General features: G+C 41.7%; 1 protein-coding gene across 6 annotated transcripts in view; it reads left to right on the top strand.

Annotated features, from left to right (window-relative positions):
• The window catches only part of LOC115087033, a 139883-nt gene that overhangs the window by 113172 nt on the left and 1266 nt on the right, over positions 1-25445 (top strand). For 5 of the 6 annotated variants that reach the window (XM_029593678.1, XM_029593681.1, XM_029593676.1 and 2 more), the window contains one exon: positions 5162-5308. In XM_029593678.1, coding sequence (XP_029449538.1) covers positions 5162-5308 — 147 coding nt within the window. Of the gene's footprint in view, positions 1-5161; positions 5309-17734; positions 18210-25445 lie in introns of those variants that run through there. The other variant, XM_029593677.1, reaches the window with a different exon arrangement.

Below are 25445 nucleotides of genomic sequence, written 5' to 3'. Positions count from 1 at the left end.
GAATGTCAAGAGATAATAGTAACATTGTAAATGACAGGTAAAGACCAATTAACTTATCCTAGCTGTAAAAGTCCATACTGTTAAGGATATACTGTACCCCAGCTGCAGCTATAGAAGCTTCAGCATTTGTAGGATATCATTCCTTATCAAAGTCAGTTTTTTTGGTCTTCCTTATTAATTTTCTTCTATCCTGGGTTTTTTCATTTCTTTTAGGTCTTTATAGCAAAGGGATCAAACCCTGTACCAGTATGATAAAAGGTTACAGGAGAATATTGGGTTAAGGAATTTGTTATTCTTAGACCATCACTTGTCTTTCTGGTTTGTTCTATATTTTCAATAATTCTTAATTGGCCAAGTCAAAGACTATACAAACACTCGCACACTCCTTACAACTCACCTATGAGAAACGTTTGTCGTCACAACGGGAAATTCTCCAATTATTCCTCTTTTACAAATACTATTACTGGTTTTGGTACCAGGATCCGGCTTTAGAAATGCTTCATTTTATGGAGAAGAGAGGAGAACAGAAAACTTTACAGGCAATATTTATCCCTTATATCAGTAAAGGGAAGTTTAGTGAGACTATCATACCATTATAAGTTTGAAACATCACAGGCAAATTGCAGACTGGCATCAGAGCAAAAAGAGAATGAGTTTAACTCTCAGGGATAATAAAAGAATTAAGACACTTGAGTACCAAACTTTATGAAATGTACTTTTACTATGTGTTCCCATAAATGGAGCAGATAATAAATAGCAAACTTGGCAGCAAAAGAAATAACATTCTTTTTACACAATCTTGCATTATGATATTAACGCTTTTTAATCTTACTAGCAAAGCAATAAGAGAATTATAATATAAAAGCATTTCTCTAACATAGTAGCAAAGCGATAGCGTTTGTCACTCAACAGTCCTTTACCACAAAGATGGATGCTCAGTCAAAAGGGATTCCAATTTCCTTCCATCATGCATTTTGGGTCTACTCTCTCTCTCTCTCTCGTCTGATGGCAGACTCAGTTTTTTGTATTTTGAAATTGAGATGAAAGAAGGGAGTCCTTTTTTTTTTTTTTTTCCAGTTCCTTAAATAAATTCATATATTTTCTTTATTTATATTATAAATCAAAATGAGAGAAATTCACTTGTACAGAACAAAAACGATCTCAATAAGTTTATAAAAAATGAATAGGAAAAAGGTAGGAGATCAAACCCTCCACTAACAAAAGAATTGCTTATCCTACCAGTCCACAAAAGTTCCCTTTTTTAACAGTCTGTGATTCAGGGGCCAAAATGGGTCTATGGGCTCCTGTTGGGCCCATGAACCTATAACCTAATAATCTTTATTCCTAGAGAAACTGTCTTGCTGCATCATTTAATGTATGAGGCCATGAGTTTTCAATTTAACTTTATTATAAGCTAAACATATAATAGTTTGAACTGTGACATAAGAATGTATCAAAGAGTGGAGGAAATAAAAACTTAACCAAGAATTAAATCACAAGAAGAGAACACGGTTATTACTCTGAATGAAAACCTTTCACCCACTTATCTACACATGTTTGTTCTTTCAAAAATGTCTGTCCTAATCCCCTTCTGTTATTGAGGCTTTCTAGAACACATCATCTATCTATGGTTCATTAAGGTCCTAGTTCAGATATGAATTAAATCAACAGTCCATGCTTAACAGCTCTTAGGTATGATCATAGCAAGATTATGTTTCAAAACTGCCAGAAACAGTCCAGAACTTCTAAGACTGAACATCCTGTGGGCCACCTTTTGTGCCTCAATGGTAGGTCAACCATCAGGTCACAGCCTTCTGTTAGTTGCAGTGTAGATAAGAATACAAGTTACCATACTTCATCTCCTTTTCTCCAAAACTGTTGGATTAACGTTCATGGAAAGGTGAGGGTCCTGGACTTCAGGAAAACTAACTTTTGTTAAAAATGGGAGAGTGCCGCAAGACGTCAATAGCTGGATGGGAAAATCTAGGGGAAGTAGAAAAGCAGTGGGCAGCTAACATTTTTGTTAGGAAAATTTAAAGGAAAGAGGGAAAAGCAACCACTATGGTTTTCTAAAGAAGTAGCTGAAAAGGTAAGAAGGAAAAGGTTCGTATTCATAAACTACAAGAATCACAGAGGAAGACAGATGACAATATCTAGAAAAGCTAAGAGAAGCTGGGAAAATAGTCAGGAATGCAATAATTGAAATGGAAGAAAAATGAGCAAATATAGTAAAATAGAGGATTTTGTTTTCAAGATATGTTAGTGATAGAAGGGAGTATAAAAGTGGCATTGTGAAACTGAGGTGAAGAGAAGGAATATGTAGAGGCTGATGAGGAAAAAAACAATGTTTATTGCTAAGGAGGGGTGTTTAGGGAGAAATTATATATTGGCTAAATGGCTCTCTAAGGATGCACCTACACTGAATTTTTGGATGGCAGAAATGTCTAACTTATTGAATCTGGACTTTAGAACCTGCAATATGATGAAACATCAGAACATAATCTTTCTATAAAGTTTGGGGTGCATTCATAAAGACACTTTCCCGGGATTTTCAAATGAAGTATAACCTTCCTGACTCAAAGTGATGGTCCTCAAGGCTAGCAGAGAGGTTTCCTTCTTTGTATATAAGTGTGTAGATTTGTATGTCTAATTTCATGATACAGTGTATAACTGCTGGGATTATTAATTTTGTTAAAAACCAATAAAGATTTAAACAAAAAATATCTATTCTGTGTTCACTATGAGAGGGCCAAGAGCAGGACCACACAAATAAGATTGCTAGTGATGTAAACCTCAATCAATTTTCAGAAAAGTGTGTTTGAGGATCTAACTATAAACAAAATAGTTAAGGCAATGGGGCCAGATGGGATACATCATTAGGTAGCTTCACTGGCTGACCTTTTCAATGCTTCTATAGAGTCTGGAGTAAATCCAGAGGACTGGAGATGGGTGGAAATTAGGGGTGTGAATCGTGTGATCGATCGTCTTAACGATCGATTTTGGCTGGGGGGGGAGGGAAATCTGATCGTCGTGTTTTGTTTTTTTTTAAAATCATTAAAAATCGTAAATCGGGGGAGGGCAGGAAAACCGGCACACCAAAACAACCCTAAAACCCACCCGAACCTTTAAAACAAATCCCCCACCCTCCCAAACCCCCCCAAAATGTTTTAAATTACCTGGGGTCCCGGCGCAATCTCCCGCTCTCTGGCCACGGCTGCGTTAAGAGAAATGGCGCCGGTGGCCCTTTGCCCTTATCATGTGACAAGGCAAATGTAGCGCCGGTGCCATTTTGGTTCCTGGCTCCTGATGTCACGCAAGCAGGAGATCACTCCCGGACCCCCGCTGGACCCCCAGGGACCTTTGGCCAGCTTGGGGGGGGGGGCCTCCTGACCCCCACAAGACTTGCCAAAAGTCCAGCGGGGGTCCGGGAGCGACCTCCTGCACGCGGGCCGTATTGCCAATATTCAAAATGGCGCCGGCGCTACCTTTGCCCTCACTATGTCATACAGGCGACCTTTTTAGTAAGAGGGACCCAGCAAAGCTTGTGGAATGGTCTAGGGCTGGCAGCTACAATTTAATGCTAAATAATATAATTATACATTTAGGATGCAAAAACCCAAGGGTATAGAAGGTGAAATTTTTTTTAAGCATGAAGAGTGGGGTCTGGGGGTGGTGATATCTGATTTTTAAGGTGGCCAAACAGATGGTTAAAGCGATGGCAAAAGCCAAAAAATTGCTTGGATACATAGGGAAGAAGAATGGTCAACAGAAAAAGGGAGGCGATATTGCTCCTCTTTAGATATCTGGTGAGATCTCACTTGGAATGCTGTGTACAATCCTGGAAACTGAACCTTCATAGGATATAAACCAGTTGGAGTCATTTCCAAAGGGTGGAGACTAAAATGGTCAGTGGTCTTCATTATGAAGCATAAGGTGGACAAACGTAAAGATCTAAACATTACATACCCTGGAGGGAAAGGCAAGATAGAGTAGATATGATAGAGATGTTTAAATATCTCCAAGGTTTCTATGCACAGGAGGGGGATCCTCTTTCAATGGGACAAGGGGTCAGGGATGAGGGTGAAAGGGCATAGACTCAAGAGTATTCTTAGGAAATATTTCTAGTGGAGTGGTGGATTCATGGAACTTCCTCCACGTGGTGATGGTAGAGCAAAAACGATGTCTGAATTCAAGAAAGCATGGGATAGACATAGGAAGAGACAATGAAGTGAAGGCCAATGACTGTTACAGCACCAAGGTTCTAGTACAAATGCGAAAATAAGATGATAAAATGACAGCATGGAGCATTTGTGTGTTTAATTTTGATACTATTACACTATTATGTCTTTTCTTTATCAGATTTCTAATATGTTAGTTCCATTTCCTTGCATTGGGCACTTTGAGGGAGGGAGCAATTTTATAAATTCACGGATAAGGTGTCCTAGTTGTTAAAGTGGACTTGCACGCATAAATCAGCTTTTGAAAATTATCTCTGCAAAACTATGTGCACACACTTACACCTGCTATGGCAATGCACATAGTTTTGTCAAAAGAATTTAGGCATACTTTAAAAAAAAAAAAAGTCAAAACCATCCAACTCCACCCACTGAAATGCCTCTCCTCTCTATGCATTGAAATTAATGCACATGGTTTGCATGCGTGTGATTTTTACGCACGTATCTGGCATATGCTTTTCTAAAGGGCTGTGTCTGCAGGTAAAGCTTTTTTTTTTCTCTGAAGAAGTCCCTTTGAGCATTACCCTTTCTAAGAACATAAAAAAAATGTCTGACATTATGGATGAAATGCTTGGGTGTATGGTGTACTAGTGAACATTGAGGCTTCCCTCAACCTTTTTATTTAACTTCTTAAAGAATGATAAAGCAAACCCTTTTGATTCCTTCATGTGTAATTCTTAGATTCTGAGGGCTCCAGTAGATGGCACCCATGCCTCACATTTGGGTATAGTCTAGTCCTCCCTAAATGCCCCTTGAAATGAATTTGAAATATATTCCATTTAATTTCCAAATCCCAATGTGTAAATGCTTGATGCTTAAATGGATCATATTTAAAGCTCATTTGAAGGGAAATTCAATGAGGACTGTACTTGGGTGTCTTTTTAAAATTATTTTTGTGTAATTAAATGTGTTTTCATTTATTGCAGATGTAAATGAATGCGAGCTTGCACTGTACATGTGTGACAAACATGCTACTTGTCAGAATGAGTTTGGCACGTATTCTTGCCACTGTAAGAGAGGATATGAAGATCGTTCTCCAGCAGCATCTGGCACTGTGTGTGTCTGGCAATCCGGTATGATTTGTAGATGAGTTTTTTTTTTTTTTTCATTCTTCTCAAAAGATGCCTACTACCTAGACAGACACCTGCATACTTTGCTTGGCCACGTTATGGGGTTCTCGTGGAACTACACATTGGAGTCAACAGAATACCTAAGTGTTGCCAACCTAACTTCTTGCCATCAGATCTCAGTTTATGCCAGATTTTTTTTTACATTAAGTACCACCCGAATTGCTATTTCCTGGACCTCACTTCTGGAAATTTTTGCTGCCCCCAGTAGGATCCTGGTCTGGAGTAAATGGAGTCCAGACTGAGCAGTGCTCTTCTTTTGGTGGCTGTCAAGTATATCCACCGCCGGTGCACAATGATTAGCATCGGCTGAGTGGAACAAGGGCCTCATCTTGGGTTCCTGCAGCAATATGTAGACCTATGGGTACCTGAGTTATGGCTGCTGGAGGTGGCATCTGACCCCAGTACAAGGTGCACTGTCAAGTGTTCTGTGGCATCTCTTAGACCTGGACCTGTAATGCTGGTAGCATTCTTGCAAGCTCTACCAGATTAGTCTGGGGACTCGGGTGATACTTCTGAAGCAGGCCTTAGAAGAGGAAGTCACCTGGCCCCACATAGGTAGGAAGGAAGAGTATCAGCCATGCAAATGGAAGGAGAGGGGGGAGCAGTGTCGGCCCAGACAGCTGGAAGAAAGAGAAGTCCCATCGGCCATGAAGACAAAAAGGAGAAAGCTGCTGCCACTGGTGGGTTCAGGGTGGGAGGAAGAAAAAGTGAGTGAGCACATGTGTGAGTGAGAGAGAGAGAAAGCACTGAGTGGGTGTGTATGAGAAAGGTGTGGGAGAAACTGTATGAGAATGAGGTATGAACGTGAATGTGTGAGTTAGTATGTATGAGAGAGGAGAGAGTTTCTGATAATCCATGACAGTTTCAGGGTGATGGAAATGGAAAGTTCCCAGATATGGTTGGCAAGAAGTGACAGCTAGGCCACAGAGACACCAAAGAGCAGGCAAGAGCTAGTTTTTCAGCCCAATTAGCTCAAAGTACCGACAAGACTGGGCAGCAAAATGCTGAAATCCTCAGGTTGGATTAGATTTAAGTTTTTGTAATGACAAAGTGTGACAAGGTCCTCAAATTTGCATCCCTTCATGCCTGAGTTTAGAAGGACTGACCTTCTAAACTGGTGTGTTAAGCTTGCCCATGGAGTCTTAAGACATTCATCCTGCTAATTGACCCAGAGTGCAAACAGGAACTAGTTGTATGTTAAAACATAAGAACATAAGAAATTTCCATGCTGGGTCAGACCAAGGGTCCATCAAGCCCAGCATCCTATTTTCATCAGAGGGCAAACCAGGCCACAAGAACCTGGCAATTACCCAAACACTAAGAAGATCCCATGCTACTGATGCAATTAATAGCAGTGGCTATTCCCTAAGGGGCGGATTTTCAGAGCCCTGCACGCCGGTGAGCCTATTTTACATAGGCCTACCGGCGCGCGCAGAGTCCCGGGACTCGCGTAAGTCCCGGGGTTCTCCGAGGGGGGCGTGCCGGGGGCGTGTCAGGGGTGGGCCCGGTCGTCGGGGTGTTTCGGGGGCGTGTCGGCAGCGTTTTGGGGGCGGGTACGGGGGCGTGGCTGCGGCCCGGGGTGGTCCGGGGGCGTGGCCGCGCCCTCCGTACCCGCCCCCAGGTCACGGCCCGGCGCGCAAGAGGCCCGCTGGCGCACGGGGATTTACGCCTCCGTCCGGGAGGCGTAAATCCCCCGACAAAGGTAAGGTGGGGGCTTAGACAGGGCCGGGTGGGTGGGTTAGGTAGGGGAAGGGAGGGGAAGGTGAGGGGAGGGCAAAAGGAAGTTCCCTCCGAGGCCGCTCCGATTTCGGAGCGGCCTCGGAGGGAATGGGGGTAGGCTGCGCGGCTAGGCGCGCGCCGGCTATACAAAATCGATAGCCTTGCGCGCGCCGATCCAGGTTTTTAGCAGATATGCGCGGCTCCGCGCGTATCTACTAAAATCCAGCGTACTTTTGTTTGCGCCTGGAGCGCAAACAAAAGTAGGCCTATTTGCGGAGTATGAAAATCCGCCCCTAAGTAAACTTGATTAATAGCTGTTAATGGACTTCTCCTCAAAGAACTTATCCAGCTACACTAACTGCACTAACCACATCCTCTGGCAACAAATTCCTGAGTTTAATTGTGCGTTGAGTGAAAAGAACTTAGATTAGTTTTAAATGTGCCACATGCTAACTTCATGGAGTGCCCCGTAGTCTTTCTATTATCCGAAAGTAAATAACTGATTCACATCTACCCATTCTAGACCTCTCATGATATTAAACACCTCTATCATATCCCCCCTCAGCCGTCTCTTCTCCAAGCTGAAAAGCTCTAACCTCTTCAGCCTTTCCTCATTGGGGAGCTGTTCCATCCCCTTTATCATTTTGGTCCCCCTTCTCTGTACCTTCTCCATCGCAACTATATCTTTTTTGAGATGCGGCGACCGGAATTGTACACAGTAATCAAGGTGCGGTCTCACCATTGAGCGTTAGAGGCATTATGACATTTTCCGTTTTATTCACCATTCCCTTTCTAATAATTCCCAACTTTGTTTGCTTTTTTGACTGCCGTAGCATACTGAACCGATGATTTCAATGTGTTATCCACTATGACTCCTAGATCTTTCTTAGGTTCCATATTAGGTGCTAAAACCCAATATTGTGTATAGCATGGGTTACTTTTCCCTATATGCATCACCATGCACTTATCCACATTAAATTTCATCTGCCATTTTGATGCCCAATTTTCCAGTCTCACAAGGTCTTCCTGCAATTTATCACAATCTGCTTGTGACTTAACTACTCTGAACAATTTTGTATCATCTGCAAATTTGATTATCTCACTAGTTGTATTTCTTTCCAGATAATTTATAAATATATTGAAAAGTAAGGGTCCCAGTACAGATCCCTGAAGCACTCCACTGCCCACACCCTTCCACTGAGAAAATTGTCCATTTAATCCTACTCTGTGTTTCCTGTCTTTTTTAGCCAGTTTGTAATCCACGAAAGGACATCACCACCTATCCCATGACTTTTTACTTTTCCTAGAAGCCTCTCATGAGGAACTTTGTCAAATGCCTTCTGAAAATCCAAATACACTAACATCCACAAACATGTGGATAAAGGTTTGTTCACCTTTATCCACATGTTTGTTAACCCCTTCAAAAAAAATGAAGCAGAGTTCTTAGGCAAGACTTCCCTTAGGTAAATCCATACTGACTTTGTTCCATTAAACCATGTCTTTCTATATGTTCTGTGATTTTGATGTTTAGAACACTTTCCACTGTTTTTCCTGGCACTGAAGTCAGGCTAACTGGTCTGTAGTTTCCCGGATCGCCCCTGGAGCCCTTTTTAAATATTGGGGTTACATTAGCTATCCTCCAGTCCTCAGGTACAATGGATGATTTTAATGATAGGTTACAAATTTTTACTAATAGGTCTGAAATTTCATTTTTTATTTCTTTCAGAACCCTGGGATGTATACCATCCGGTCCAGGTGATTTACTACTCTTCGGTTTGTCAATCAGGTCTACCACATCTTCTAGGTTCACCGTGATTTGGTTCAGTCCATCTGAATCATTACCCATGAAAACTTTCTCCGGTTCATCTGACTCATCATCCCTGAAAACCTTCTCTTGAACTGCTATCTCCCCAACATCCTCATTAGTAAACACGGAAGAAAAGAATTCATTTAGTCTTGCTGCATTGGCCTTATCTTCCCTAAGAGCCCCTTTAACCCCTTGGTCATCTAATGGTCCAACTGACTCCCTCACAGGTTTCTTGCTTCAGATATATTTTAAAAGGTTTTTATTATGAGTTTTTGCCTCTATGGCCAACTTCATTTCAAATTCTCTTTTCGCCTGTCTTATCAATATTTTAAACTTAACTTGACAATGCTTATGTTTTATCCTATTTTCTTCAGATGGATCCTTCTTCCATTTTTTGAAGGATTTTTTTGGTTAAAATAGCCTCTTTCACCTCACCTTTTAACCATGATGATAATTGTTTTGCCTTTCTTAATGTGTGGAATACATATGGACTGTGCCTCTAGGATTGTATTTTTAAACAATGTCCAAGCCTGTTGAACACTTTTAACCTTTGCAACTGCACCTTTCAGTTTTTTTTCCAACTATTTTCCTCATTTTATCAAAGTTTCCATTTGAAAGTTTTTAGTGTTAGCAATGCAGATTTACTTATTGTCCCCCTTCCAATTATTAGTTTAAATTTGATCATGTTATGATCACTGTTGTCAAGTGGTTTATATATTATGGAGTATACATCTGCAGAACCAATCTCCACAGAATCAACAAATTGTCAAGTTTTGTTGTAAACTGAGCAGAGAGGAGAAAGCCAACCTCGTGAGACAATGGAGACTGAAGTAACCTAAGATGAGCTGAAGACAGGTGAACCAAACAGGAGAGAGAGAAAAATCAAAGTGCAGTTTTGGCTTGTGCTTTGCCCAGGCTTTTGAAATCCCTGTGGTAGGCCTGAGCTGAGGGAGAGGAGAGTTTCAGTTTCCCACTATCTGCTGTGGGAATTTGGGAGGAACAGTGCAATGCTGTTTCCAGGGATTTGGAGGCTGAGACTTTGAGTAGCCTGAAGTTACAGCAGCCTTTGACTGGAAGTTGTAGCTGAATGCTAAGGTCTGCCAGGGTGGAAAACTGGGATAAGTGAAATGAGACTTTAAAGAGGGTAATGAGAGAAGGTGATGTGTTGCTTCCCTGTGCTTGAGTTAGAAGCACCTCTTGAAGAAGAAAAAATAAACTCGCTAGTTTTACAGCGGTTTGCTTGAATTGCTGACTGTCCTGCATTTCAGAAGCAGGTCCATTAGTTAGGGGGACTCTATGCCAGAGCAAAGAGTTGTTGGAGGGTTTTAGCGCAAGACAAAAAAAGGAAGCAGCTACTGCTTAAATACTGTGACCTTAGCTTTTTCTAAATCTTTACCAATTTTTGTCACTTTTTCCTGCAAACTGCCTGCATTTTCTTATTTACTGGTAAAAAATTTGATCTATTGATCTGTGTGATCATTGGAGTCAATATATATGTGGGGGAAAGAGCAGTATATTTTTATCTAAGGCAATAGCATGGTATTGAGGGGTCTTGGGTTTCAACCTCCTCAGGTTGCAAACCCACAGATATGACAAATTTGCTGCTTTTATATGGATTTCTCTTCCCTGGGCCTGGTAAAATAAAACTTCCCAGAGCGGGGTCCCACACAATAGACAGGCCTAAAACAATCCCAATGTAAGTTAACGAAATAAGGAGAGAGGGATGCCAGAAAATACCACCACCAACTTAAATCTTAACACCTGCATCTTAAGGTACTATCACAACCACACAAAATGTGAGAGGGTCTGGCATGTGAATGAGCTGAGTACTAAACTCTTGGCAATGTTCATGAAAAATTGGGTCAAGAAGATGGTGTAGTGGACCCAAGCCCAGAGGCAAAAAGGGTGTTTAATATCCTAAGCTGGATAAGGATCTCACCCTATAAGAATCCCCTCTGATTCCCTCTGACTGTTATATCCTCCTTGTTCCCCAACAACCATGACAGACTATGAAATAGGGACTCTGTAGATACATTCCAGCAACAAAATGTTTATTTTCTAGTACTACCACCAGAAGTCAGTATATTTAACATAAAATTAAAAGTCACTGATTAAATCAGAATATACAGGCTTCCACAGAGACTGCAGCAGAAAACAACCATAGAAGAGGCCCGGAAGGCTCATCTGCAAACTGCTCCCAGTGTCCCCTGGGAGAGGAGTCCAGAGGTCACCACGAGTGATCCAGGGATTGAATTCCACAGCCCCAACTTCCAGAGGCCCTGCACCCTTTGCAGTAGAAGAGGACAGGAAGTGTGTACCTAACGGCTCACAAATTTCAAACCCTTCAATAATTTGAGTGAAGATCAATTTAATGGTTAAAAAGGATTGGTAAGTATAGCTTTGGGAAATCTTTGAACTTATAAATGTTGGGAGAAAGGTGATATAATAGGATATAATCTTTAGAGTTTGTGTCTGAGGTAATAAGCCAGAAATAATTAATTCTAGTGTCTGTCTTTCCCACCCACTCAACCTTTGATTTTTAGGCAAGAGACACTTTCTCATTAAAAATCAATCAAGCTCTTATCTAAATCATAATATTGTACCAGCCCTTATTGAAAGCTTAATCATCCCTATGTAGGACATTAGCTGATTAATTTGCAAATTCACCTGTAAATATAAAGTACTCTAATTCCCTTAGTATCCTAAACTTAACTAGTTACTCAATAAAATTAAGATGAAGGCAGCAGTCCAGCAGCAAGAGGAGAAATTTCCAGTCTTTTCATTGTCACATGTATGATTTTTTTACCCACCGGTGAGATTGTATGTGTGCACTCAGTGCAAAGAGTTCCTGGCTCTCAGGGAACGAGTCCGATCTCTGGAGGCTAGAGTAGCAGGCTTGGAGGAACTGAGGCAGATAGAGGTACATTGATGAGACCTTCAGAGATTTAGTAGCCAAGTCCCAAATCCAGTCTGGCAGCTCTAGTGCTGCCTTGAATCAGAAAGGTCTCCCAATAGGAGAACGTCACTCTGGTGTAGCAGGAAATGATCCTGTAGCAAGGACCTGCTCTCCAGGTGATGTATTGTTCTCAGTGCGAGAGGACAATACAAGTTTTCCAGGGCTACTGCCCAGGAGGGAAGAGTTAGGCCAGCCATCATAGTTGGTGATTCAATTAGAAATTTAGATAGGGTGGCTGGTGGATGCTGCTGCAAAGGTGGCAACCTCACGCATCACCTAGATAGGTTTATAGACAGTGCTGGCAAGGAGCTGGCTGTTGTGGTACGTGTGGACACCAATGACATAGGAAAATGTGGGCGATAGGTTCTGGAAGCCAAATTTAGGATTTTAGGTAGAAAGCTAAAATCCAGAACTTCCAGGGTGGCATTATCTGAAATATTCCTGTTCCATGTTCAGGTCCCAGAGGCAGGCAGAGCTCCAGAGTTTCAATGCGTGGATGAGACTATGGTGCAGGAAAGAGGGATTCAATTTTGTATGGAACTGGGGAAACGTTTGGGGAAGGGGAAGCCATTTCTGAAAGGATGGGCTCCACCTTAACCAGAGTGGAACCAAGCTGCTGGCACTAACTTTCAAAAAGGAGAGCAGCTTTTAAACTAGAACAAGGGAAAAAGCCGACAGTCACTCAGCAGTGCATGGTTCGGAGAAATGTATCCTTGAAGGATATTAATGAAACAGGAGAGTTAGGGCATCCCAACAGAGAGGTTCCAATAAAAGCAAACGTAGTCCATGTGCCTATATGTAAAAACATAATTTCCAAATTATCCCTAACAACTGAAAAGCAGGTTGTTAATACAAACAAAAAACACCCTTTGAAATGTCTGTATGTCAATGCCAGAAGTCTAAGTAAGATGGTAGAGTTAGTATATTGCAGTAAATGAGATTGACATAATTGGCATCACAGAGACTTGGTGGAAGGAGGATAACCAATGGGACAGTGCTATATCAGGGTACACATTATATCGCAAGGATAGGGAGGATCAACTTGGAGGGGGTGTGGCACTTTGTCCAGGAGGGTATAGAGTCCAACAGGATAAAGATCATACAAGAGACTAAATGCTCAGTAGAATCTATATGGGTAGAAATCCTATGTGTGTTGGGTAAGCGTATAGTGATAGGAGTATACTACCGTCCACTTGGACAAAATTGTCAGACAGATGATGAAATGCTAAGAGAAATCAGGGAAGCTAACCAATTTGGCAGTGCAATAATAATGGGAGATTTCAATTACTCCAATATTGACTGGGTAAATGTAACATCAGGACTTGCTAGAGCAAAGTTCCTGGATGTAATAAATGACTGCTTCATGGAGCAATTGGTTCAGGAGCCAACAGGAGAGGGAGCTATTTTAGATTTAATTCTTAGTGGAATGTAGCATTTGGTGAGAGAGGTAATGGTGTTGGGGCCACTTGGCAATAGTGATCATAACATGATCAAATTTAAACTAATAACTGGAAGGGGGACAATAAGTAAATCTACAGCTCGAACACTAAATTTTCAAAAGGGAATCTTTGATAAAATGGGGAGAAAACTGAAAGATGCAGCTGCAAAGGTTAAGTGTTGAACAGGCATGGACATTGTTTAAAAATACAATCCTAGACGTGCAATCCACGTGCATGCATTAAGAAAAGTGGAAGGAAGGCAAAACGATTACAGTCATGGTTAAAAGACGAGGTGAAAGAAACTATTTTAACAAAAAAAAATCCTTCAAAAATTGGAAGAAGGATCCATCTGAAGAAAATAGGATAAAACATAAGCATTGTCAAGTTAAGTGTAAAACATTGATAAGATAGGCGAAGAGAGAATTTGAAATGAAGTTGGCCGTAGAGGCAAAAACTCATAATAAAAACTTTTAAAAATATATCCAAAGCAAGAAACCTGTGAGGGAGTCAGTTGGACCATTAGATGATGGAGGGGTTAAAGGGGCTCTTAGGGAAGATAAGGCCATTGCAGAAAGACTAAATGAATTCTTTGCCTCCGTGTTTACTAATGAGGATGTTGGGGAGATACCAGTTCCGGAGATGGTTTTCAGGGGTGATGACTCAGACGTACTGAACGAAATCACTGTGAACCTGGAAGATGTAGTAGGGCCAGATTGACAAACTAAAGAGTAGCAAATCACCTGGACCAGTTGGAATGCATCCTAGGGTACTGAAGGAACTAAAAATGAAATTTCTGATCTATTAGTTAAAATTTGTAACCTATCATTAAAATCATCCATTGTACCTGAAGACTGGAGGGTGGCCAATGTAACCCCAATATTTAAAAAGGGTTCCAGGGGCGATCCGGGAAACTATAGACCAGTGAGCCTGACTTCCGTGCTGGGAAAAATAGTGAAAACTATTCTAAAGATCAAAATCGTAGAGCATATAGAAAGACATGGTTTAATGGAACACAGTCAACATGGATTTACCCAAGGGAAGTCTTGCCTAACAAATCTGCTTCATTTTTTTGAAGGGGTTAATAAACATGTGGATAAAGGTGAACCAGTAGATGTAGTGTATTCGGATTTTCAGAAGGCGTTTGACAAAGTCCCTCATGAGAGGCTTCTAAGAAACTAAAAAGTCATGGGATAGGAGGCGATGTCCTTTTGTGGATTACAAACTGGTTAAAAGACAGGAAACGGAGAGTAGGATTAAATGGTCAATTTTCTCAGTGGAAAAGGGTAAACGGTGGAGTGCCTCAGGGATCTGTACTTGGACCAGTGCTTTTCAATATATTTATAAATGATCTGGAAAGGAATACGAGTGAGGTTATCAAATTTGTGGATGATACAAAATTATTCAGAGTAGTTAACTCACAAGCGGATTGTGATACATTACAGGAGGACCTTACAAGACTGGAAGATTGGGCATCCAAATAGCAGATGAAATTTAATGTGGACAAGTGCAAGGTGTTGCATATAGGGAAAAATAACTCTTGCTGTAGTTACACGATATTAGGAGCTACCACCCAGGAAAAAGATCTAGGCATCATATTGGATAATATTTTGAAATTGTCAGTTCAGTGTGCTGCAGCAGTCAAAAAAGCAAACAGAATGTTGGGAATTATTAGAAAGGGAATGGTGATTAAAATGGGAAATGTCATAATGCCTCTGTATCGCTCCATGGTGAGACCGCACCTTGAATACTGTGTACAGTTCTGGTTGCTGCATCTTCAAAAAGATATAGTTGTGATGGAGAAAGGTACAGAGAAGGGCAATCAAAATGATAAAGGGATTGCAACAGCTCCCCTATGAGGAAAGGCTGAATAGGTTGAGACTGCTCAGCTTGGAGAAGAGACGGCTGAGGGGGGATATGATAAAGGTCTTTAAGATCATGAAAGGTCTTGAACGAGTAGATGTGAATCCATTATTTATACTTTTGGATAACTTTTGGATGACCAGTGGGCATTCCATGAAGTTAGTAAGTAGCACATTTAAGACTAATCGGAGAAAATTCTTTCACTCAACGCACAATTAAGCTCTGGAATCTGTTGCCGGAGGATGTGGTTAGTGCAGTTAGTGTAGCTGGGTTCAAAAAAGGTTTGGATAAGTTCTTGGAGGAGAAATCCGTTAACTGCTATTAATCAAGTTTACTTAGGTAATAGCCACTGCTATTAATTGCATCAGTAGCATGGGATCTTCTTGGTGTTTGGGTAATTGCCAGGTTCTTGTGGCCTGGTTTGGCCTCTGTTGGAAACAGGATGCTGGGCTTGATGGACCCTTGGTCTGACACAGTATGACATGTTCTTATGTTCTTAAACTCCTGAGGTTGTGTGAGGCTAGTAAATTAGCTAGCGGTAATTTGTGAGGGCTAAGGTTTATGGCACGTACAATGCCACTAAAGATACAACTTTCTTTAGCATAAATTGATGCTTAATAGCAAGGATGTTAGACATGTGCTGTTTATTTTCTTCTAAATGCTAACACTGCTAAGCTTGGTAAATACGTCTAGTTCTGTGGATAAAACATTTTGTCTTTTCCTAAAGTAGGATTGTGTAGATATGAGGTAACAGAGAGAACTGTGCTTAGTATTGCCTGCCCAATAGGTGGGAGAGATGGACACGAGGTGCACAGTAGCAGAAGGGTTCCTGGACCAGTCATATTGCATACACTACCCTCTCCAGTACCCCCCAAAAATGTAGTATTCCTTGGACAGAGGGTGGGGGGGTGCATTTATGCCTCTCTCAGGGCACTTTTTTCCATAAAGCCATCCCTCTCACCCGGGACCTGCTGACTTGTCTCCCTTTTGGTACTCAAAGGGAGGTAGACAATGATAGGTGCCCTAAATAAAAACAAATCAAGGGAGCTGGAAAGCAAAAGATAGAGATGGGGGTCTGGAAAAAATAAAAGGTATTTTGCTGAAAGCTTTTAAGAAGAAAATGCCTGAGCAGTGGCTGTTACAGCATCTGGTTTAAAAATGGCCACTATGTAGTGTTCTGTGTCATGGGAACCACAGGAGAAGATAGTAACGGGCCAATGCAGTAAAGTGTGCTCAGGCTGAGCGCACCATTAGTTCGTGAAGGTTATTTGGAAGTTGCCCATAACAAATTTACTGCTTTTATTCCACACAGTTTGAGTTTATATGGAAAAATCAGAGACAGCTTGTTAGGCATGAGCTCTGGGATTGAAAACCTCTACAATCATGTTTGTGGGTCTTCAATTATGGGGGCAGTCCCATCAAGAGTTTTTTCTTTTTTTTTGTTTTTGTTGTTTTGTGGTTTTTTTTGTGTTTTTTTTAATGTTGTGAGTTGCTTTCCCTGGGAGTTATATGTAATGGTTTGATTGGCAACACTGGAATGAGTTCATGAAATGAATACAATTCTGTTCAATTTCAGATAATTATCCACTTATTGTCACTCCAACAAGAGAGCATGAGTAAATATGCTTACTTTGGTATTTTGTTGTAAGCATATATAATCATGGTGAACTCATTCTGTTTCTATTGAAAATGTGATATATATATATAAAGTTCCACCAGAACTGCCTTACAAATACATTTGGAATTAGTGGTCACTTACCTGATACTAGAGTTCCCTCTAGTGGAAAGAGGTAAGAGTGCATGTTTAAATTCCTTGGACTGTTTTTTTTTGGATTTGTTGGTAGAGCTGTTGCCATAAAACCAGAATGTTACTGGTACTAATCCTGACAGTGGTTTCCTCTTTATAGTGCTTCTGAGCTCTCCAAAGAGTGACTTGACCAAAGTTAGTGAGCTCAGATAAACAAAAAACTTAAGTTCACAAGGGGCATTAGAGTAATATTTTACCAGGTCATTCATCAAAATGTGTTATAGGGTTAACGCATGCGATAACACGTTAACTCTGTAACACAAGGGCACGGCATGAATGCAAATTTTTGGAAGGGGTGGAATCAGGGAGGAGTTTGGGTGGGATTTATGAAAATGAGGGGCAATATCACACCGTGCGATAGCATAACGCAGGAAATACCTACACCTTTTTTCCTGGTGTTAAGCTGTGCAATATGCCCAAAATGACCATAACGCTTTAGAATTGCATTTTGGCCATTTCTGGGCTTGAAAAGGGGAGTGGAGTAGGGGGAGGGGGAGAGAGAGATAAAGCCTCTGGGGAGACCCTCAGTGTGCAACTATTTATGTTTCTATAAAAGGGCCATCTAATAGGTCAAGGTGAGATGTTGGTGGTGCCTTAGGGTTTAGGGGGCCAGTTTCTTTTGTAGAGTGAGACATACGAACAGCACAGTACACCTTGGTGATTTTTTTTTTTTTTTTACAGCATTTGGAGTGAGGAAAGTCTCTCAAAGATGACATTTTGTACTATGTTATCTCACACTCTGTCTCTGTCTCTCAACTCTCTCTCTCTGTCTCTCTCCAAGGTCTGAGCCTCCTCTTCTTGGGCCACCACAAGATGGGATCCATGGCAGCCCTGCAACAGACACTGCTTCTTTTCTGTACATGGGCAGATGCTCTTCCTCCTTCTTGTCCTCGCAGCTCCAGCATCTTTTTTTTTTTCTTCTTCTCTGCTGCATGGGCAGGAAGAAGGAGGAACACCCATAGTTTTGGGTCATCTTCGTGCTGTGGTGGGATGGGCTCCACCATGGCCCCACTGATTTCCTGCTCATGTCGGGCTGTGATGGGATGTGTTCAACCATGGCTTCAACAGTCTTTCTGAGCAGGGGAGTAAAAGCTTTGTGCAGCCGCGAGAAGTTGTGTGGCCGTGCACACCAATCATATGTTGCATCTGCATCAATTGCAATGAATAGCTTATAGATTGTAGACAAGTTATTGGTTAATAGATTTTGGGGATGTTAGTTGACTCTACCTTTTCAAGGAGGAGTATTTTTTTTCTGTATAACCATTCTGGAGTTAATTCTCAAGGCTGATCAATTACTTTTTGCAGTTAGTCGGGTCTTGGTGGAACTGAAATTTGGTTCCCTGTACGTACCAGGATCAGTCCAGACAGTGGGTTATGTCCCCCGTCCAGCAGAAATTTGGGTACTCCATCAGGGCCAGGGCATTTCCAATTTGGGGCTCATTTTAACCTGGTTTCCATCTCTGTTTTGGTAACTTCAGGTCATTCGATAGGTTTGCTGTTTCTATTCTCCCCTGTATACTAAGCAAATTTTATACAAATGTCTCCAAAATTGTTCTGCTTCTTCTGTTAATGGTGTTTTAATGGTACTAATGCACTTCCCCAATTCCCTATAGGGCCACTTTGACTTCCCTAAATGTTTTATTTTGGTGCCTCTCCTTTCAATGTTCTTCATAATCTTCACAGGTTTTGTGCTTCTACTGTTATTTTAAGATATGCTGCACTAACATTAAACAATCTTAGTCATATTCTTTAATTTCTGTTAGTGCAGCATATCTTAGCTTTGTTTTAGATTTGTTTCATTACTTTGTGTCCTCAGTCCTTTATGATATGCAACTGCTAGTGATACCTCTACATACAATGATTTAATTTTCTCTTCTACGGTATGTTTTTTTTCTCCAATGAAGATGTTATCTTTCTCCTCTTCTAACCTTGTGTTCTTGTTGGTAAGAGTCTCAGTAATTTTTTGCTGTATATTATATCCAATTTATGAATGTGATATCAGTAGATGGCTCCTTAAGATGGAGTATAGCCTTCTTCATATCAGTTATCATGTTTTACCTTTGGGTGATAAATTTACCATAGGTAGTCTTTATTTCTCCAGCATCCTTATCCTCCACGTAAACCAGGAGCTCAACTGACAGTTCTTCAGCCTTCTCATTCATTTCTTCATTCTGTTTCCTGGCCTGTCCTACCCTATTCACCTCCTACAATGCACCCTTATCTTTCAGGGATATCTCACTGTTGCCTCTTCCCACCTGTAATGTCAGGGTTAAAAATTAAAGAAGGGGGGGGGGGGGTGTTTAATTTATTTTTATTTTTTATTTTAAATAAGACTGACCTGGGCTCTGGAGAGTTGCAAGGTTCTAGAGGGCTCCAGTGCCCTGGGAGACTTTCACAGCCCTAGAGAAATTCAAGAAATCAAAAACTTTTTTATTAACTTTTTTATTTCCTTCCTGCTGTAAAAGCAGGAAGGAAATAAAAAAAAGACAAAGTTATTTATCAGGCTAGATTGAGAGTTGTTAAAGCCCACTCAGTGAAGGGAGGTTATGCTGAGCCATCCCAGGCTCATGAAAAAGCAGCAAGAAGTAAGAAACTGAGAAAGCAAATTTAAAATACATTTACCTGGCTGTTGTCTCATGCTACGGGCATTGTCAGGAGAAGAGCAGCATTATCTAGCAGCAGGGCACTGTAGATAAAAGGAAGAGTAAGGGTTTCCTGCCCTGAGTCTTGGAAATCAAAAACAGCTATCAGCTGATCTAAGCTTCATCCTAAGGAGAACAAGCAGCCTATGTGTCCCAGTCCCAGAGAAATGAGTGACAGGGGATGTGAGACTATGGCCACGTCATTACAGCTAAAAAAAAAAAAATCCCAAAGTTATTAGTTCAGCAGAAGCAGCACACGAGAGGCTACTAATGCTGTGAGACCGGGCTGTGACCTGGAAGTGCACTTCCTGTTTCAACAAAAACAGAGCAAACTTCAAAAGTTTATAAAATAAAAACTAAATGGCAACATTAAATAAAAAATAGTGATTCTGGGTGGGGGGACCCTGTTGATGTTACCACCTAATTTTTAAAGCTCTGAGTGGGGCTCACCTGATCTCATTTGAGGGGGGGGGGGTCCCAGAACTCTTTTTAAAGTTGAAATTGTGACAAATTAAGCATCGGGGACATGTTGGGGGGACCTCTCCTGGCAGCCAAAGGTGGTTTGGGGTCTCAGAATGTATAAAAAAAAAATTCCCAGTTCAAACAGATGCCCACAATGTCCCAATGTGCCCAAGATGGACTTGATTGGTGAGAGGGGAGAGAAGTCTCAGTACATTCATCCTATGGTTTAAAGGCTGTTAAACAAATTTAGAGAGCCCTAATGAGATGATTATGAAAGTGGGGACAGATGTTTCAAAATGGGACAAAAGCCAAGGAACCTCTGAGATCAAAAGTACATAAACATTAATAGGAGGATTACAGGGACCCTCTAAATATTTTATTTGGGAGAAAAGGACTTTAACTTTTTTGAGCGGGCATATGATGTATTTTACTTTAATGAGAATATATGGAAAAAAAATGTAAACCACTTCAAAATCCTTTCCAAACTATTTGAAGAGAAAAAAATTTGGATTCCCAAGATAATTTTCTCAGAAAAAAAATCAGACTCCATATTGTGATTGGAATTCTGAGGAAAGTGTCTGTTTATGTAAATGAGCTAATAACACCATTTTGTGAGTTAATGCTGGTAGGAAATGTGGCAAAGGGACTGACAGACTTATACATATGGGGTAGATTTTAAGACATGCGTGCCGGCATGGACTCGCAATTTTATAACATGTGCATGCAAGGGGGTGCACAATTGTGCAACTTGCGTACGCTGAGCCCATGCTGCCTTCCCCCGTTCCCTTCCCACCCCGTCCCCTAACCTTCCCCCCAGCCCTATTCTAACCCCCCTGACTTTTCTTACCTTTTGCGCCTGCCTTTACCGCTGTGTCTGAGGCCTCTGGTCCCGCCTCTTTTTAAAATAGGCCCCGGCGCGCGTACCCCCCCCCCCCCCCCCGCCCCATGCATGTAAGGTTTTTAAAATCTGGCCCATAATTTCTCTTATAAAAGAATTCAGATTCCATCTCAGCCTCAAATTCCATCTCAAAACAGGTCCAACGCTCAAGTACCCAGATATTTCAGCTGCAGGCGGGATCCTCTATCCCAGGGGATCGATGCCCTGCTACAGCCATGGCCTCAGGGGATCCTGCTATATGCCTTTCCTCCATGGCCCCTGCTGGGCGCCATTATACACAAGATTCAGCGGCACAGAGGCCTAGTTCTTCTAGTGGCCCCGGACTGGCCAAGAAGACCCTGGTGCGCAGACATGAGAAGACTACTGGCAGGGACTCCATTACCCCTGCCTCCACACAGGGACCTGCTGCGGCAAGGTCCCATCCTCCACGAGGATCCAACTCAATTCTCTCTTATGGTCTGGCCATTGAGAGGGCTAGACTGAAGAAAAGAGGATACTCAGGGCCGGTAATAGATACACTCCTCCGAGCGCGCAAGTTCTCCACATCCCTCACCTACATAAGGATCTGGAGAGTATTTGAAGCCTGGTGCGAAACTCACGGCACCAATCCACATGCCGCTAAGATCCCTATCATTTTGGATTTCCTGCAAGATGGACTTCAGAAGGGTCTGTCCCTCAATTCCATCAAGGTTCAGGTGGCAGCACTATCCTGCTACAGTCCCCGGAGTGACGGCAACAGCATCGCCACACACCCAGACGTTTCACGTTTCCTGAAAGGAGTCAAACACATTCGCCCGCCACTGAAGTGGCCAGTGCCCCTGTGGAACCTCAACCTAGTTTTGGAATTTCTAGCGGGACCCGCCTTCAGACCCCTTCGAGGCCTGTCCCTCTGTTTGTTAACCTTGAAGATGGTGTTCCTGCTGGCCGTATGCTCAGCACGCCGCATCTCAGAGCTACAAGCGCTGTCCTGCCATGATCCGTTTCTCAGAATCACTCCAGAGGCTATCCATCTTCGCACAGTTCCTTCCTTCTTACCCAAAGTAGTCTCACACTTCCACCTCAACCAAACCATATCCTTGCCTACCACGGAAGGTTTGAAGAAGTCAGAAGAAAGTCGAATACTACGCTATCTTGATATCGGCAGGCTGCTGTCCAGATACCTGAAAATGTCAGAAGCAGTACGAAAGACGGACCACCTGTTCGTCCTTCACAGCGGGAAGAAGCAAGGGGAAGCGGCCTCACAGGCAACTATCGCCCACTGGATCAAAGAAGTTATCAAGGCAGCCTACGTAGAAGTGGGAAAACCACCACCTCTACGGGTCAAGGCTCACTCTACCAGAGCACAAGCAGCCTCTTGGGCAGAAACTAGGATGCTGTCGCCTGCAGAGATATGTAAAGCGGTGACGTGGTCCTCCCTCCATACATTCTCCAGATTCTACCGTCTGGACGTCCAGGCCAGGGAGGACACAGCATTTGCGAGGGCAATCCTGAACGGACCTCAGGCAGCCTCCCACCCAGTCCGGGAGTAGCTTTTGTACATCCCACTTGTTTTGAGTCCATCTGCTACACGCTAGGAAATGTAGAGATTACTTACCTGATAATCTCATTTTCCTTAGTGTATGCAGATGGACTCAGCATCCCGCCCGGCTGCCGGTATACATGGGGATTCACCGACTCACGGTAAGCCATGTTTTCTTATATATGGCATCCACCCTGCCGGGTGTCGACGCCTTCTGGTTGAGAACACTGGCGGTCTCCAGCTACTATCAATCGGTCAGGGTAATCCTGTTCATTTAATCGATCGGTCAGTTACACATATATCCATAAAGCTTTTGCAAGGAAGATTACTGAATTGCTGCACTTCCTGCAGGGGTATATGTACCCGTGCTGACGTCAGATCCGTCTCCAACTGCTAGCACGAGCACACTATACCCACTTGTTTTGAGTCAATCTGCATACACTAAGGAAAACGAGATTATCAGGTAAGTAATCTCTACATTTCTTTCTTTATAACATTGCCAAAATCCATCCTTTCCTTTCTGAACACACTACCTGAACTCTTATCCATTTTCTCATCTTTCTACTTAGACTATTGCAACCTGCTCCTCACATGTCTCCCAGCAAGTCATCTCTCTCCACTGCAATCTTTCCTAAATTCAGCTGCGTGACATATCTTTCGCCAAAGTCGCTATGCTCACATAACCCCTCTTCTGAAGTCACTGCATTGGCTCCATATCTGCTCCCGCATAAAGTTCAAGCTCTTCTTTCTCACCTACAAATGCCTTCACTCTGCAGAATCTCACTACCTCTCCTCTTATCTCTCTATACTCCTCGTGCACCTGCTCAGCAGATAAGTCCTATCTGTGTCTGTCTCCTCTACTGCCAATTCCATACTTCATGCTTTTCACCTGGCTGTGCCATGTGCTTGGACTAGTCTTTCTGAACTGGTGTCTCATGCTCCCTCTTGCCTTGTTTAAATCCCATTTAAAGCCCCACCTTTTTTAAACTGATTTTAAATCTTTTGCCTGATTATCTGCTTTTAGTCTTAACTAACTTTCTTTAAAAAAAAAAAAAACAAAAAAAAAACAACCTTTATTTAGAACTGCACACGTCTATACTAATTCTTTATTGGGTACACAAAAATGTTTGTTTACGGACAGGAAGATGATCCATGAATATGAACAGCAGACTAACCAAAGTTCATTAATATTACATCAAGGTGGCCTCATAACTACAAGAAACAAATGTACCAGAGGAATCTCCCCCTCTCCCATCCATGACCGCTTGAGTTTGCCAATCCCAATAAGGTTTCCAGACTGTATCATAATAATCCATTTTATCATTTAGCATACTTGTTAATTTTTACTTTCTTTTCTTTGTCTCTTGTCCTGTATATTTGTCTTATTAGATTGTAAGTTCTATTGAGCAAGGACTGTCTTTTTGTATGTTTATACAGTGTTGCATATATCATGTAGTGCTATAGAAATGTTAAATAGAAAGTGAACCATGAGGAAAAATGATAGGGGCATCACTTGTGCACTATCTGTGCTGCCTGCTCTTCCTGGGGCTGATCTAAACATAGCCTATATCATCTCTCCCCCATCACCTCACTGGAGGCTAAGACACAACTGACAAATTTGCTAAATTCTCTTTGGCTATTAGCTTTTCAATATCTTCTGATTCAGAGAATCCCAAACAAGATTCTTCCTCAGAATTAGTTGGTAAACATACTGCCTTAACTGCCTCAGAAGCAGTAACCAAAGAGGAGTGTGCTACTGGTTTTATATGTTGCATTTCTGCTAGCCCTGCCCTGCTAATGCCAGTCTTGAATGGCTCTCCTACCTTTTCTCTTGCCATTCTAGATCTAAAAAAGACTCTCTTCAGTTTAGGACTGCCTTTTTTTAATGCTGTTCTTGCCAAAGCTGCCAACATTCCATCCTCTTCCTTTTCCTGACATGATGGAATTTGTTGATGTGCATGGTCTACTGGGAGTTTGGATATTACAAATGAATTGATTTATTGATACAGTAATTGTATCTCCACTCATATTACCACTCACTATATGAGGAAATGTCTGTTACACACTATGTATGTGTGCTGTGCTGTATGCAGTAGTGCTGATTGACTACACACACACATACACACACATATACACACATACACACTGTTAAATATTAACAGAAAAAAAAGACTGGCAGTCTGGTAAGACTTTTTCTTCAGTCTCTGAGCAAACACTGCTCACCTCACTGGTGGCCAGAGACACAGATAAAAAAAAAAATCACTAACACTGCTCAACCTCAGTCTTCATGCTCTCTCACTTTGATCCTCCCCAGTGAAGAAAAAAAATCAAAATTGGTAGTAGTGTGCTGTCTGTCTTTCTGGCACAGTGAGTGAGCCCACTGCAGCACAGAAAAGATTAGAAGTGGTCCTTTACAAGTGCCAAATCGAAAAAAGGTTTTTTTTAAACTGAGAGCTAGCACATCCTTCTCTGCCAAAAGCTGAAAAGGAAATAGACTGCTTTTTGCACATATTCAGGCTATATTGTGGGAGAACATCAGTCTCAGTTGCTCTAGATAGCAATAATAGGCTATTTAAAATATGCTGCACCATGATTTGTTCTCTGGAGAGCCTCTTTGTCAACTTGTCTTCTCTTGGCTTTGATGAGGCTGTGCGATTACATAGGCAGAGCTGTTTGCTAAGTTCCCTGCATCTGTTTGTTTACTTAGAGCAGAGCCACAGACTTCAGTGGAAACAGATGAGACAAACTTTGTTTCATTCATGGAACCCTTCTATTTGTTTTGGATGTTCATAAATGAAACAAATATGGGTTCATTCATTATGCTTTACCCATTTTTTCAAAAGAATGCATGTTCCTAGTATGTGTGTGTGTATGTATGTATGTGTATATTTCTGTGTACGTATATAATTAAAATTAACTATTACAAAGACTGATATGGCATAGCATAGTAATCATAACTTCTTCAGTCGCT

Source organism: Rhinatrema bivittatum, chromosome 3 (assembly GCF_901001135.1).
Source record: "Rhinatrema bivittatum chromosome 3, aRhiBiv1.1, whole genome shotgun sequence".
NCBI lineage: Eukaryota > Metazoa > Chordata > Amphibia > Gymnophiona > Rhinatrematidae > Rhinatrema > Rhinatrema bivittatum.
This window is presented reverse-complemented; position numbering and strand designations above follow the sequence as displayed.